Source organism: Papio anubis, chromosome 3 (genome assembly GCF_008728515.1).
Source record: "Papio anubis isolate 15944 chromosome 3, Panubis1.0, whole genome shotgun sequence".
NCBI lineage: Eukaryota > Metazoa > Chordata > Mammalia > Primates > Cercopithecidae > Papio > Papio anubis.
This window is the reverse complement of record NC_044978.1, coordinates 138,600,985-138,617,976: the sequence shown is the minus strand read 5'-3', so window position 1 is coordinate 138,617,976 and position 16,992 is coordinate 138,600,985. Positions and strand designations below refer to the sequence as shown.

Genomic DNA, 16,992 nt, shown 5'->3' with positions numbered 1-16,992 from the left:
TAATAGTTGCAATGAAACGTGAATAAAGAGGAATCACCACAGAAAAGCTGACAAAGAACATTCCAGTTAGAAGAAACAGTAAGCACAAAAGCTCCAAAGAAGGAAGGGTCTCGGCATGTTCAAAAAAAAGGCCCTGGGGCTGGGTATGGGTAGAATCTGGTGACAGAAGGTAAGGTGGGAGGAGATGAGGATGGCAAAACAGGCCCTCTGAGTGTAACTGGCTGGGCGCAGTGGCTCACGCCTGTAATCCCAGCACTTCAGGAGGCCGAGGCAGGCGGATCACTTGAGGTCAGGAGTTCTACACTACCCTGGCCAACATGGTGAAACCCCGTCTCTACTAAAAATACAAAAATAATAGCCAGGTGTGGTGGCAGGTGCCTGTAATCCCAGCTACTCAGGAGATGAGGCAGAAGAATCACCTGAACTCAGGAGGTGAAGGTTGTAGTGAGCGGAGATCTGGCCACTGCACTCCAGCCTGGGTGACAGAGTGAGACTCCATCTCAAAAAAAAAAAAAAAAAAGTGTAATTTTTTTCTAGTGGAAGCCACTAAATGGTTTAAGTTTGATCTAATTCACATTTCAAAAAATATTTCTATAGCTGCTCTGTGCCTGCTGTTTGGAGGTTGGAAGAAAGGGGAGGGGCTATTCCATTTAAGTGCCAATTACAATGCCCAAAGGGTGAAAGCAAGTTAGGTTTAGTGACAGCTGAGATGGAGAGAAATAAATGAATATGATATACATTGGAGGTAGAGCTTCCAGGATTTACTATTTAGATTGGATAAGGAAAGAACAGGGGAAAAAGCAGAATCCAACACGGCCTGCAGGTTTTTGGATAGTGGATGGTGGGGTTATTTATTGAGATGGAGGAGACTGGGTTAAGAAATCGTCTGGGGGTTAAAAGAAGAAAAAGAACAAAAATAGACCAAGTTCATTAGATGTGACATTTAAATAAATATTCAATAATGTTTTTCCTTTTCTATAATTATTTGGCTTTTAAAATATGACTTCAAATACATTAAATATGGTATTAAGGCTAGACTGTTTTGTGTTTTGGCTAGACAGGGGCTACCTGCCAGTTAGTCAAAATGTCTTCCAAAGCTGCTAAAACAAACAAATCAAACTAAAAAGCAAACAAAAAAACCCAATTCCTTCTTCAGAAAAAAAAGTGGAATTACAAAATGTGGAGTATTCTGGTTGAATCGAGGAAGGCAGCTTGTGGCCAACCTGTCCCAAAACAGCCCATGGGGTACTTCACTGGAATTTCTGGGGTTCCTGGGAGACAGTCTGGAATATATCCAGGTTGGTTCAAACTAAGGAACTGAAAGGAAGATGAAAATAAGAGAATACTGAGTGGGCAAAGAAGGGCTGAATGATTATGGTACAGCTTCAACTTAGAAGCTGACTGCTCCTTTAACTCCATTATTCTGGAATAACCCCTTCTTTCAGCACAGAGCTTTGAACTGTGAGGTAGAATAACAATAAAAGTAGTGAGAATGCAGTGGTAGTGAATAGAGCATGATAAAGGAAACATGTTCTACATTTTGAAATCTGTATGTGGTAGTAATATCTAAGTAAGGGCAATATTAATAAATAAATGTTATTAAAGTTCACTGACAGACTTTGGGAAGGAAAAGGAAACGTTCTGAGTTTGTGTGATAAGACAAATGTAGTAGATAGGTCCTTAGAGCCTAGTTTATTAAAAATCATTTTACCGAGGGAACAATCCAAGTCAGGATTACCTTCTCATTCAGTAAAAGTAAAAAAGGATCTCAAGTTTATTTTCAAGGCAGTTGCCTTAAAGGGCAAATCAATATCATATTCTAAAGTGGAACATTTCTGATGTTTACAAAATTCACTACTGGACTATAAGAAGTGGCCTTAAGGTACATGATTTAGTAGAATTTACATCCACAAATTATTGGGAATTCAAGCAAAATATTTTTCCTACTAAGTAATGCTTACATTCTCAATTCTAATAATAAAGTTAGGAATATCTGTTTTGACAAAATCACATTAAAAAGTCTATATAGGGCTGGGCACAGTGGCTAATGCCTGTAATCCCGGCACTTTGGGAGGCTGAGGCTGGTAGATCACCTGAGGTCAGGAGCTCGAGACCAGCCTGGCCCACATGATGGAACCCTGTCTCTAATAAAAATACAAATTTAGCTGGGCATAGTGGCACACGGCTGTATTCCCAGCTACTTGGGAGGCTGAGGCAGGAGAATTGCTTGAACCTGGGAGGCGGAAGCTGCAGTGAGCCGAGATTATGCCACTGCACTCCAGCCTGGGCAACAAGGGTAAGACTCTGTCTCAAAAGAAAAAAAAAAAATCTACATAGTTTTCTCTATATGTTTAGAGTAACACTAAATGCTCCCAAAACAATTAAGAAAATAACTTTGCCTAATATTTTCATGAGCTTTATAGTAATATAAGGGTTAATGCTTTACCTTTATTCAAAATTCAAGAAACAAATGGCTCCCTAATCTTACCAGTCTCACAATAGGGTTCACCATCCTCCAAGTGAAAAACATTGTTCCGAATGGGCTTTCCACAGGCTACACACACAAAACAGGAAACATGCCAAGTTTGTTTCAACGCATTGATGACTTCCTGTTACAGAAAGATAATTGGATGTAAAAAAAGAAGATGACAATAAATACATAAATGTTTACTCTAATATCTGTACCAGTAAATCCCTGTAAAGCTAATCCAAAGTAGGCACACGTACTTCATTTTTGTCTTGAGCTTTCCCTCAAAGTAACAGGAGATACTTAAGAACAGACTCACAAATCATCTAAACGGATGCATGTTTAGATGTGTGTTCTTTACAAATGCCAATCAGTAAATTTAAACAACGATCACTATGTTATTTATACATTATATGTACAGTGAATAAAGTAAGCATTTCATAAATGCTTCCTACAAAACTTTCTGCTTCTTCTCAAAGTGTGTCAGGAAACATTAACTTACAAAGGTTTTATGGTATTATCTGCAAAAGTTCTGGGGGAAGGAGGAAGCATTTAAAAATTAAAACAAACCTATACTTTGGTGCCTTCTAGAAGCAATAATATTATATATAATATAACAATAAAACATAATGGGGCCAGGCGCAGTGGCTCACACCTGTAATCCCAGCACTTTGGGAGGCCGAGGCGGGCGGATCACAAGGTCAGGAGATAGAGACCACCCTGGCTAACATGATGAAACCTTGTCTCTGCTAAAAATACAAAAAATTAGCTGGGCGTGGTGGTGGATGCCTGTAGTCCCAGCTACTCGGGAGGCTGAGGCAGGAGAATAGCGTGAACCCATGAGGTGGAGCTTGCAGTGAGCCGAGATCCAGCCACTGCACTCCAGCCTGGGCGACAGAGCAAGACTCAGTCTCAAAAAAAAATAAAATACAAAATAAAATAAAATGTATATAATTATATAAAATTGTATATATATATTATGTGTACATAATGTATATAAATGTATACAATGTAATAAAATATAATAAAAATATAATATAATCCAATCAGTTTAACACGTATTTAGGCTTTTGGAAATCAGCTAAGATGGCACTAAGCACAGACTCGAATGTCTAAAATTTGGACCATATTCTAGACAGCAATGGCCCAATGGTTAAATATACCAAGTTAAAAAGATTTGGGCCAGCTATTAATTAGTAAAAGATGTTTTGGGGTGTTGGTTTTACAAGAAATCATTTCTTTGTATTGAGAGACAGATGGAGCCATTAAAATAATTTCTGATGAATAGTGAATATTCTTTCATAATATTTATCACAAAAAAGAATATTATACATAAAGCACGGTTACAATTTTGTAAACAAATTACTGATAAAGAGCAAACTGGAAAAAAACACATCATAAGGTTAACAGTAATTATCTGTGACTGGTAAATATTTAGGTCATTTAAATTTATTATTTAAATTTTTTGTGTTTTCTAATTGTTCTTGCGTGAACTACTTTCTTTTATAAAAAATATCAAAATAAAATGAAATAATACAGAATTATTAGCCATAGAAATTGTCACAGTTCACCACTGAAGGACAATGGGAAGAAACAGACATTTAGATCCAAAAAATTCACCATGAACATCTGTAGAAGATGTACATTGAATCAAACTATCTCCCAAGTCTTCCAAAATATTCTTCACTTTCCATCCTTGAGACAAGTCTTTAACAGGTAATCAAATAACTAAAAACCAATCTAGACAAGCTTTCGCAGTTCTGGCCCATCTCCAAAGCAATGAGTATGAGATTTCCATTTCCTAGAACTTTATTTGGGTCTAAGACTCTAACTTCACTTTGTTTTATTATTCTAGCATTCACAGAATACCCGGATACACTAAAACCGTATTAATGAATATTCTATTAATTATTTGTTATCATTTGGGAAGGTACAGTCTGAACCATTTCCACTTCTTTGTTCCCAACATATTATGCAAATTAATAATCTAGAAATATTTCAGGTGGCATATATATAATTTTAAGTGTCTTCAATGTTTTAGACATATTTAAGGATATCCTAAGAGATATCTTAAGACTACTCAATAATTCACATTACCTATTCTCTCAATTAACAATAATTAGAGTTTCATTATCATATTTCCACATTGAGAGTATATTAGAGTTCAGCAGGGCCATTTCCAACTTTTGTGTGAAGCCAGGTACTTTGGCTTCCTCTGAAATCAGATTCCAGCTCCTAGTCACCCATAAAGTATGCCTGGCCCTTACTTTTTCATTAGAAACCAGGTATTCCAGAGCAAGAAATTCATGTATTCACCATTATTTATTATGTACTGTATCTGATTCCTAAATTACTCCTTTTTTTGCGAAAAAAGGAAAAAAAATATTTTCCATCACATGTGTACTCTCATAAAACTGAGATATTTTTAAACATTGTATGTATTCAAGAAAAATATATCATTTATAAACCTCACGTTTTATATATTTCATGAAATCAGTGTCCTGTGCTTGAACTCTGACAAGTGGGGAAATACTGCTCTTATAAAAGCTATGGAATTTAATTTAAAACAGTGAAGGTGTCAGTTCTGAGAACTCAGATGTGTGTGGTCCTATGCGACCTCTTCATTCCTGAGCAAACAGGCTCCTGTTGAGGAAGCACACCCACAGTAAATTATTTTTTCCCCACAGTGGCTAGACTTTCACCAGACAAGCCAGCACTCAGTGAGACAAAACCAAAGACAACCTAACCCCATGAGTCCGATATATTTCCACAGAGGTCTATTTAGTTTTGCTTTACAATAATAAATAGTGATGAAAGCAGAGAAGGCATAAAGCAAGAAGAAAATAGAAAGTTAAAATGATAGAAGAGTTTCATATCAAAAAATTATTCTACTTTAAAACTCATTGAGAATAAAAACGTTTCCATTACTTACTCCAAGGATCTTCCTTTGGCATCGACCACATTCAGGAGCAAAGAATTTCTCATAGCACAGCTCACAATACAGGGCTCCTTTCTCCTCTACAAATCCAATGTAGGCCATTGTATTTTTGCAGTGAGCGCAGTTGAATTCTTCTGGGTGCCAAGATTTCCCCAGTGCCACTAAGAATGGTCCTCTGACAGAAGAAAAAGAGGCCAAGTTTGAGAATAAAAGTTTCTAGGGTTAGCCTGGATAGGACCTCTTTTATGCAATGTCCAACCAATTAAATACTTGCTCAATTTTCCTTCCTAAGGACTGAACTCATGGGTGTTGGGTGTTGTAAATTCACAGTGGGACTCTGCATTGATGTGAAGAGAAAAGGGGAGAGGCGTACTTCAGGGATTCCTTCAAGAAAGGGCACTCCCCACCCCTTTTTCTGTCTAAGGGAATTTGGTGATATGTTTTATTGAGCTGAAATGAGGCAACCTGTCTGCACCACGGGTAGGATTGAGAATGAGGATGCTAACTGTAACTGTGACAGAACATGAGGCAACCAGAAAAAAATACATGGTTTAGGCAGAGATGAGACTTTAACATTTCTATAAAAGAAACAAACAAAAATCTCAATTTGGTAAGTCAAAAGTGCTAAAAATAGTAGTAACTATTACCTGAGACAATTTCTCTTCCCCACAATCATTTCTCTTCCCCACACATTCTTTCATATACTTATTTCTCAACTTTACTAAACACATCAAATCCTCACCCTCCAAAATGACTACAGAAAGTGTAAACTAGATATTATCGATTGTCTGAAACTACTCGGAAAGATTTCATTTCATTCAAATATAACTGATTTATTTCAAAAATTTAATTTTATTGTGGTAAGAACCCTTACAATGAGATCCACTCTCTTAACAGATTTTTAAGAGTACAATGTAGTATTGTTAATTATGGGCACAATGTTGTACAGCAGATCCCTAGAACTTATTCATCTTGCATAATTGAAATTTTATACCCACTGTGCACCAACTTCCCTTTTCCCCCTCCCCACCATGACTGATTTTTAACACACATTTGTATCAAGGTAACAAATGTTTGTAAAGTGATTTTTTTTTCCCCCATTAAATACTTTATGGTCATGAACTGATAAGATGGGTTTGGTTTGCTTGGCAGGAATCCATTATGAACCCTTATCTAGTCATGAAGCCTGCAGAGACTAACCATTCTAGCCTCTGCAACATACTTTTCAGTAGCTATATCACACTAATTTATATTCATAGAGCAGCTTTACCTCCAAGGCACTTTTACACTTATCTAATTTGTCCATGCAACATTCCTGTGAGATAGACCAGGACAGTTATTATGAATTCAGTTTAACAGATGGAGAAGCCAAGGTACAGAATGTTCACAAGATATGACAAATATCATAAAATCACTGACCGAGCCAAGGCTAGAAGCTGAATTTCCTGATTTCTAGTATGCCACTCTAGTCAACTGATATTCTGCCTTTGACCTCATTAACATCACTTATCATCCCTAAGCGACCACATGGTAATTGTTAGTAAGCATCAGATACCAGACTTCTAGGCAGATTATTAACAGGAGAAGTCATAGCAATGAGTATCACAAAGTCAGAGCAGTTTTAAAATTCTGACAATAACATAAACCTTGCTATTCAATAATTATCTCCCACTGCAAATTCTTTGTCAACAGATTGATGTTTACTCAGAATCAGCACCTAATTCTGCAAGAGTCACAAAAGGAGAAAGGCTCTTGATGAGTGATTAAAAATTTTAAGTGGGACGTAAGAGGGTATTTTCTAGCCCTACTTTTTGTTAACTTGTTTCTTATTAATAACATGATGCCATTTTGTATAAACTAGTACATATCATTCTCTTAAGTTTGAGACAGGCAGTTAATTATCATTATTTTTAAAACTTTAGGGTACCATAATTTTGTTATGACTAATAAGGAATGCCTTTGTTTACTAATTCCTGCCAGAAAATAAGGGCTAAAGATCACCGATTCTGTAATCGAATATATTACTTTTGGTAAGTGGTCCGTCATTTTTAACTGACTTATAAAATAACAGTCCTACTCAACGAGTTCCTTCATCTGATTTTCTCAGTGTATGTTTGGCAAGTAGTTTATCAACAAAGATAAACCAGGAATCACACTGCTCAAAGCCAGACAAAGTTTGATGAGTGTCCTGTGTTTTTCCACCAGGTGGGTAACTGGTTATATATGTATGAAAAATCTTCCATGCTCAATTTACTGTGACCATAACACAGAGCATGGTAGAGCCTTGGGGTTTCATGCTACTCTCTAGGTGCACATTAAAACAGATTCAAAACCATTTACTAGGGTGAGCTTTTTACTAGGGCACATCTTCAGCTCATCCATAAGGCTGAAGGACTCTTGAGGCTAGTATTCTTATTTGGCTTCTCAGTTTTCAAAGAAGTCAATCCAACTTCAAACTGCATTCCGTTAAAGCATAAGTGTTGGTATGTACCTGGAACAAAATGAAAAGCTCTGCTCCTGGAACATGTCTATCAATGCTATCAAATATTTGACAAAGTTCATCTCAGAAGAAAAAAAGACATTTAAGAATAACTGACCAAGGAAAATACATTCCATTTGCCAGATTTTCTAAAATATGTGCTGAATTCAAGTCAGATCATCAGAAAACTGGGTTCTGTGAATCACAGCATATTGGGCCTGCTGCACCCCACAGGATTATTCCTTTTATGAACAGTGCTTGTTGTGATACATGAGCCTGTACTGATAGTTGTTACAGGACACAGCTCTATGAAATTCACCCTTGCTCTTCCCGCAAGTTGTTGCTGGAGTGTTGTTAGATCACCCAGCATCATTTTCACATGGACTCATTCAGAAAAATTCCTCTCTGATTTTTGTAGCAATAACTATTATGCTTTTCCTCAGCAATAGTCTTATTTTTATCTTATTGTAAATTGCAAAACTACCTTTCATTTTTGGTAGACTACTAGAAGGCCTAAAGTCAAATTTACAGTCCAACCAGAGGTAAGTGGGCAAGTCATTATTTTAGTGTTGCCCAGTCTGGACATTAGCTTCATTTTTAATGAGCCTATCCATGAATTTAATTCTTTTTCCCCTTTTGTAATTTATAAGATTATCTTATATTTCACATACCTGTAAAAGTCTTTCTACAAACTTGCTGGGATATAGTTCACTATAAATACATAAATTAAAACTATAGTCAATTAAAAGGATGACTTTAAAGTATTTCATTAGTTCCCTTCAAATAGCAAAAGGAATTTTAGACAGTAAAGAAATTCCCATTGCACCTTTAAAAAACAAGTTGAAAATGACGCTTGCTCATGTCAGATCTGCTCTCTTAAACAAGCATGCTCAGGGCAACTACTGGCCTAACTTGATACTTCTTGACTGTCCTGAAAGAGCATCTTTCCCCATCAATGCCCTTGAAATTAAGCATAGATTAAACAATAAAATGAAGCTTTTACATACAGCAAAGTGTTCTCTTCTCTGTGTCAGCAAAGACTAATTTAACAAATTCATTAACACAGGATTAACACTAAATAAGTTCTTCTTGTTCCAGGTAGGATTGGGTTTCCATTTGTGAACAGGAATGACAGACCTGGATAACTGCAAAGTGGAATTAAGTATTCAGCTATCTCTTCTAATACTCGATGTCCTGTGAGCCCTTACTAAGTACATGTTGACTGACAAATGGAGGGCGAGGAGGGATTTAAAGCATTTGGTTGGCTGACAGAGAAGAGCTACGGCATGAAACTTTTCACCCTGTTTATCTTCTGTGAGACCTATCCAAAAAGCGGGGGCAGCTGGGGAGAAGAAAGGAAAGGTAGGGAAGGATGCCAAGGAAGAGTTCAGAGAAAAAGGAAAGCTTACAAATACAAAGGCGAAAGGAACTCAGATTTCAACAGGCACAACCTAACTGGGATTTAGCTTCAAAATCCGATGCTTATTTTTTGCTTCCCTTTGTTATTTAATTCTCACAATAACCCCAGTGATAGAAATTAACTTTTTCATACACATGCAGATGAAGGAAACGTCAGAGAAATCAGCCAACTTTCCTAAGATCATATGGATGACAAACTAACTGTAAAACTGGAATTTTTCAAAGCCCAACCACAACAGATTTTATTCGACTGAAAATTACTGTATCAATAGAAGTCAAAAACAAAAGTTTCCCAAAGCTATAAAAAAACTGACATGCTCAAGAATAAAAACAGAATCTGATATTCTACTTAGTTAAATATACTAATACAAATGTACAAACCACTTTTATGTTTTTGTTTTGTTTTGTTCTTGCCAACATTAGGAAGGGCCTGGCATGAGCAAAAGAACAACACAGCCACAGGAATAGAGTGAAATAGAAATAAGATAATTGGGAGAAACTGCACATATATACATTCACAGACATTTACACACAAAGACACAAGCAGGAAGAGAGTAAAAGAGAATTAAACACACAGTGACTATCGTCTTAGAATATTCAAAACTGCAGACAATAACAATCCTTCCTAAAATTTGGAAACACTGTATTTGTCACTCTTAATTCTTCATTTCCAGTGGATTATACGCAAACCTTCCAATTTGGAACATTAAAAAAATAATTCTTTCATTGAATGTCAACTTTAACTTTTGGTCCTTTAACATACTACATTTAAAGCGTTGTGAGGCCACCTATAGTTTTATATCTGAAAAGCATAAATGACTTGCTTCTCAAAAATAAATGCACAGGTAACATCAGTTTAAACATAATAATGAATACAGAGAACAAGTTCTAAAGGAGGTAACCTTAATTGAAAATTTTTTAAAAGTCTACTGGAGACAACTACAGTCAATTCTTTTTATTGAGATTATAATAAAAATCTGCAAAGCAGGATAAATGTAATTCAATAATAAGACAAGTGAGATATAATTTCAATTTGGCAACACTAATATACGTTCTACAAATATTTAAAAGTTCATCAACTGAAAAAATTTACTAAATGCAGTATGTGCTAGGCACTGTTCTAGAAACAGGAAATCTGGCAGGGAACAAAGCCAAAAAAAGCCCTGATTGCATGGAACTTATTATATGCTAACATAGGACAGGGAGATGACGTAAGATAAATAAAATATATGGCATGTTAGATATTAAAGACTGACAAGACAAATAAAGCAGGGAGGGCAGAGAGGAAGATGGTATATGTGGTAAGTAGGGATGAAACCAGAGAATTTAAATAGGTGACCAGGAACACTCTGATATTTGAGTAAAGACCCTCTCCATGAGTGTGGGTAAGAACCTGTGACCATGATGGGGTATCACTTCTGTGATTAGATAACTTTGAATGGCAAAAAGGATTTTGCAGATACAATTACATCCCCTAGGTTAGGCATGGTGGCTCACGCCTGTAATCCCAGCAGTTTGGGAGGCTGAGACGGGTGGATCACTTGAGGCCAGGAGTTCGAGACCAGCCCGGCCAACATGGTAAAACCTCATCTTTACCAAAAATACAAAAATTAGCCAGGCATGGTGGCGCGTGCCTGAGGTCTCAGCTATTCGGCAGGCTGAGGCAGGGGAATCGCTTGAACCCAGGAGGCGGAGGTTGCAGTGAACGAAGATTGCGCCACTGCACTCCAGCATGGGCGACAGAGTGAGAATCTGTCTCAAAAAAAACAAAAACAAAAAAACAAAACCAAAACCAAAAAAACAGTTACATCCCCTAATCAGTGGATACTGAGTTAATCAAAGGACAGATCATCCTGGATGGGCCTGACCTAATCAGGTAAGCCCTTAAAAGAAGTTAAAAAGCAACAGGAGAGGCTCTACTGCTGGCCCTGAGGAAGAAAGCAATTATGTTGTGAACTGTCTAAGGTGGGGACGGCCTATAAGGACGTCAGTCCCAGAGCTGCAAAGAACTGAATTTGCCCAACAACCTGAGTGAGCTTGGAAGAAGATCTGGATCTCTAGATGATAACTTCAGCTCAGCTGATACCATTATTTCAGCCTGGTGAGATTCTGAGCAGGGTACTCAGATAACCCATAGGCTCATGACACAGAAACTGTGAGATACTGGCTGGGCATGGAGGCTCATGCCTATAATCCCAGCATTTTGGGAGGCCAACACGAGCGGATCACTTGAGTCCAGGAGTTCGAGGCCAGACTGGCCAACATGGTGAAACTCTGTCTCTACTAAAAATACAAAAATTAGCCGGGCGTGGTGGTGCAGGCCTGTGGACTCAGCTATTGGGGAGGCTGAGGTAGGAGAATCCCTTGAACTTGGGAGGCGGAGGCTGTAGTGAGCTGAGATCCCGCCACTGCATTCCAGCCTGGGAAACACAGTGAGACTCGGCCTCACAACAAAAAACAAAAAACAAAAACCTGTGAGACACCTTAGTGTTATTTTTAGTGATTTGAGTCTTCTTTTTTTTTTTTCTCGGTAGTTTAGCCAATGTTTGTCAATTTTGTTGATCCTTCCAAGGAACCAAATTGTAGTTTCATTGATTTTTTTAAATTCTCAATTTCATTCATTTCTGCTGTAATCTTTGTTCTTGCCTTCCTTCTATGTTTTGGATTTAGTTTGATATTTTTCTAGAGTCTTAAGGTAGAAGGCAATATTACTGATTTGAGATCATTCTTCCTTCTAAATGCAGACATTTGCCAGCTATCAATTTCCCTCTAACCACTGCTTTAGCTGCATTCAATAAGTTTTAGTATATTATATTTTCATTTTCATTCAGCTTAAAGTATTTTCTAGTTTCCCTTGTGATTTCTTTTCTGACCCATTGACAGTTTAAGGAGTGTGTTTTTTAATTTCTACATATTTGTGAATTTCCCATATTTTCTTCTGTTACTGATTTCTAATTTCATTCCATTCTGGTCAGAGAGCATACTTTGTATGACTTCAGTCCTTTTAAATTTATTGAAACTTGTTTTATGTTTTAACATATGGTCTATTCTAGAGAATATTCCACATACACGTCAGAATATATAATTCTGCTGGATTCTGCTGTTGCTGAGTGGAATGTTCTATAGATACCTGTTAAAGTCTACTTGGTATTTAGTGTTGTTCAAGTTTTCTAATTCTTTTTGCTATTCTGACCAGTCATCAATTATATCCATTAATTAATGTGGAGTGTTGAAGTTTCCAACCATTACTACTGAATTATATATATTACTCCCTTCCATTCTGACAGTTTTTATTTCACTTATTTTGATGCTGTTAGGTAAATATATGTTTATAACTCACATTTTCTTGATGGATTGAACTTTTTATCATAAAATGTACTACTCTGTCTCTAGTAATTTTTTTTGTCTTAACATCGATTTTATCTGATATTAGTATAGTCATTCTAACTCTCTTACGATTACTATTTGCATAATTTTTTCTATACTTTTACTTGTAACATATTTGTATCTTTTATTTTAAACTGTTTCTCTTGCAGACAACTTATAGTTAGATCGTAATTTTATCTACCCTTTCACTCTCTCTTTTAGCTGGAGTGTGTGATTTATTTATGTTTAATGTAACCTACTGATAAAGTAGGATTTATTAGTGGCATTTTGCTATTCATTTTCTCTATGTTGTATGTCTTTTTTGTTCCCTTTCCTACATAAAAAAGTGAAAGAGGAATCAAAGTCATCAGCTAATAGTGAGGATGGGAAAGGAGATTTTAGTAGTTTGAGGAGAAAGAAGATGTGAAATGGGTTTTTGGGGGAAAGTGGGAAAGTAAGCATATTAGAGAAACAGCAGTCTTTCGTTACTATTAAGCATATACCCAGGGAAAAGAAGGAACACACCTGAGAGTAGTAGTGATGAATTTAAAAGGAGACTGGTAAGTGTGATTGTGGGATTCCTTCCAGTCACACCCATCTGTTCGGGTGTGAGCATGGGGTATGCTAGAAATATATACCATGGTGCCAGTATGGTAACTTGCATAGAAGTTTTCAATGGACATTTGTTGTACAAAATATTGATTTGATTATGAATAGACTTCTGAACCTTACTGCTTTCCATTCTTTTCAAATAAAATAAATTGGTTTGTTGAAGTTGGATAATCCTCACCTCTCCTTTTTGCACCGATGTAATCCTAGATGTATCTCTATTCGACTTAGCATATTAATTTGTTAGTTGATTTGCTTGTCTGTATTTTTGATTAGACTATAAACTGAATTAGTTTGCCAGGACTGCCTTAGCAAAGTACCACAGACTGCGTGACTTCAACAACAAGAATTTATTTTCTCACAGTTCTGGAAGCTAGAAGTTCAAGATCAAGATGTCAAGAGGGCCTCTCCCCTTAGTGTATAGATGGCCACCTTCTCCATGTGTCTTCACATGGTCTTCCCTCAGTATGTGCCAGTGTCTCAATTTCCTCTTATAATGACACCAGTTAAATTTAATTAAGGCCCACCCTACTGATCTCATTTTACTTCTTTAAAGACCAAATGCCCTCTTCAAATATAGTCCCATTCTGAGGTACTGGAATTTGGGATTTCAGCAAATGAATTTTGGGAAGACAATTCAGTTCATAACAGTAACCTTCTTAAGGAAAAAGAGCATGTCTTTGATTTCTGTGCCAGTGATACCTAAGGAAAGCGACACACAAAATACTCAACGAATGTTGCTTATACTCTTGTATTAGATGAGAAACTAGAAAAGTGAGCCCTAGGTCACCTATATGAGTTTAAGAATACTTACATGTGGTACAAAATAATTTTAGAGGGGAGATGAGAATATTTAACTGTTCAACTTGTTTATTATCTATTCTCTTCTTTCTCATTCAAACACTATGAATAAAAGTACATTGCCTTACTCTTCAGTTATGGCAGGTTTACTGAGGGTGTTTTTCTGATTTAATACAGTAATATATATCATTGTATGTATATTTACTAATCACAAACACACAAACACACACACCCCTGTGCAATAAATTAGAAAGACTGAAGTCAGAGAGAGAAGAAAATAAACATCACATCAAATCCAGTTATCTGGGGATTATAACTCAATTTTGGGGTACAGTTCTCTTTTGGTCTTTTTCTAAAGCACACTGGCTATATGTATTGTTTACTATTATATTTCTAAAATCAGTGAGATAAAACAGTGTCTGGTTCATTATAGGACCCTCAATAAATATTTAATGAATTAATGAATGTATTTCAGAATCAAACAGATGGGTTCCAGCCCTGGCTCTACGATTTAACCAGCTTTGTGACTTTGGGCAAATCAATCTAAGTCTCTGTATTCCCATCTGTAAAACAGGCATAAGAATATATCTACTAACAGGAAAAATAAGTCAGTATATGAAAAAGATACTTGCACATGCATGTTTACAGCAGCACAATTCACAACTGCAAAAATATGGAATCAGCCCAAATGCCCACCAATCAATGAATAAAGAAACTGTGGTATATAAATACAATGGAATACTACTCAGCCATAAAAAAGAATAAATTAATGGCATTCACAGCAACCTGGATGGAACTGGAAACTACTATTCTAAGTGATGTAACTCAGGAATAGAAAACCAAACATCGTATGTTCTCACTCGTAAGTAGGAGCTAAGCTATGAGGAAGCAAAGGCATAAAAGTGATACAATGGACTTTGAGGACTCGGGGGGAAAGGATGGGAAGGGGGTGAGGGATAAAAGACTACAAATTAGGTTCAGTGTATACTGCTCAGGTGATGGGTGCACCAAAATCTCACAAATCACCTCTAAAGAACTTATTCATGTAACCAAATACCACCTGTTCCCCAAAAACCTATGGACATAAAATTTTTTTTTAAAAGAATAATGTCAATTCTCTGGAGGTATTTTGGGGATCCAGTAGAATGATACTAATAAAGTTCTTGGAATGGGCCAGTTGCGGTGGCTCACGCCTGTAATCCCAGCACTTTGGGAGGCCGAGGCGGGCGGATCATGAGGTCAGGAGATCGAGACCATCCTGGCTAACACGGTGAAACCCCATCTCTACTAAAAATACAAAAAATTAGCCAGGCATGGTGGCAGCGCCTGTAGTCCCAGCTACTTGGGAGGCTGACGCAGCAGAATCACTTGAACCCGGGAGTTGGAGGTTGCAGTGAGCCAAGATCGCACCACTGTACTCCAGCCTGGGTGTCAGAGGGAGACTCCGTCTCAAACAAAACAAACAAAACAAAACAAAACAAAACAAAAGTTCGTGGTATGATACCAATCATGTTCAATATATAGTAGTTATTTTTATTGTTATCAGGCTTAAATACATATCTTGGTGTATAGTTTCTTTACACAAAATTGGAATCATACTTTAGAGTTCCTTATTTCATTTTTGCCATATTAATGTGATACTATAAACATTTCCTATGTAGTGGTAGTGAAAAGCATGAAAAAAATTAAAGTTAGACAAATCTGGGCTCAAATTCAGGTTCTATTATTTACTATATATGTAACTTCAAACAAATACATAACTTCTCTGTGCCTCAATTTTCTCAACCTTGAAGTCGAATAATCATAGCAACTGTCTCACAGGGTTGTCAAAATCTGTACCAGCAAATATTTAACATGCTAAAACAGCATTAACATGACCGTTGGCCTGCCGCAGTGTCCATGTCCCTGTAATCCTGAGGCCGAGGCGTGGCGAGATCGGTCAGGAGATCATGACCACGCAGAAACCCCTGCCTCACAAAATGAAAATGAGCCGGTATGTGGTCGGCACTCTGTAGTCCCAGCCACCGGGAGTTTGAGGCAGGAGAATGAGCAACCAGAGGTTCTTCGAAAGAGCCAGGATCGCGCCACTGCACTCAGGTCTTTGGTGACAGAGCGAGACCGGCCTCAAAAACAAAACGTATTTAACTATTATCTGAAAATTACATTATACAGATGCTGCACATTTATGTTCTTTCTAATCTTTCACAACAGTAAATAGTGAAATCTTGGTCTCTGCCTTGCTTATGAGTCTTGGTCAATGTCTTTAGTTGTTTCCTTAAATACAAGGGCTAATACATTGCCAGGAGGCCTTTTATTTTCAAGTCAAATCTTAATCAGTGGGGATGATAAATAAAACCTATAAATAAAGGGTTGCTCAGAGACTGAAACAAATAGTAAAACAAGCAAAAAATTCTGCATGTTTTTCCTTGGTAAACTGAGATGGTGCTCCTCAGAGCAGGTCTGAAAACCACTGAGCAAAAAACAAATCAATAATGTTAAATTTTTTTCTCTCACTGGAACAAACAATGGACTGGCTGTATATGGTTTTTCTGGTGATGTACTGTAGGCAAAGACAAAACAATAGTAATGTGGCTATTTAAGCATTCCATATTTAAGAATAAATTCAAGCACTATAAGCCCCTTACTTCTTTCACGAAGATGTCAAGAAGCTGAACATAAATAGTTCAGTTAACTCCATGTAATACAAATGGTCATGTAACACTTAAGAAATAAGCTAGATTGTTCAAAACCCCATTCTACCAGGGAAACTGAAATATGGTTTTGGCTACAACTGCCTGATTTTCTATGATTCTCTATTATCCTAGCACTCCAACAGTCAATCTATTCACAAGTATGAGTCAAATAAATGATGCTTCTATCATAATTTGACTGAAAATGTCCCATAGCAAACTT

At 36.9% G+C, this 16,992-nt stretch overlaps 1 protein-coding gene across 14 annotated transcripts in view; it reads right to left on the bottom strand.

The window, feature by feature from the left end:
• Positions 1-16,992, bottom strand: part of PDLIM5 (PDZ and LIM domain 5) — a 208,361-nt gene that overhangs the window by 7,831 nt on the left and 183,538 nt on the right. For all 14 annotated transcript variants that reach the window (XM_003898978.3, XM_009207199.3, XM_009207204.3 and 11 more), the window contains 2 exons: positions 5,400-5,580; positions 2,489-2,609 (listed from right to left, as the gene is read on the bottom strand). In XM_003898978.3, the coding sequence (XP_003899027.1) occupies positions 2,489-2,609; positions 5,400-5,580 (302 nt within the window). The remainder of the gene's footprint in view (positions 1-2,488; positions 2,610-5,399; positions 5,581-16,992) is intronic.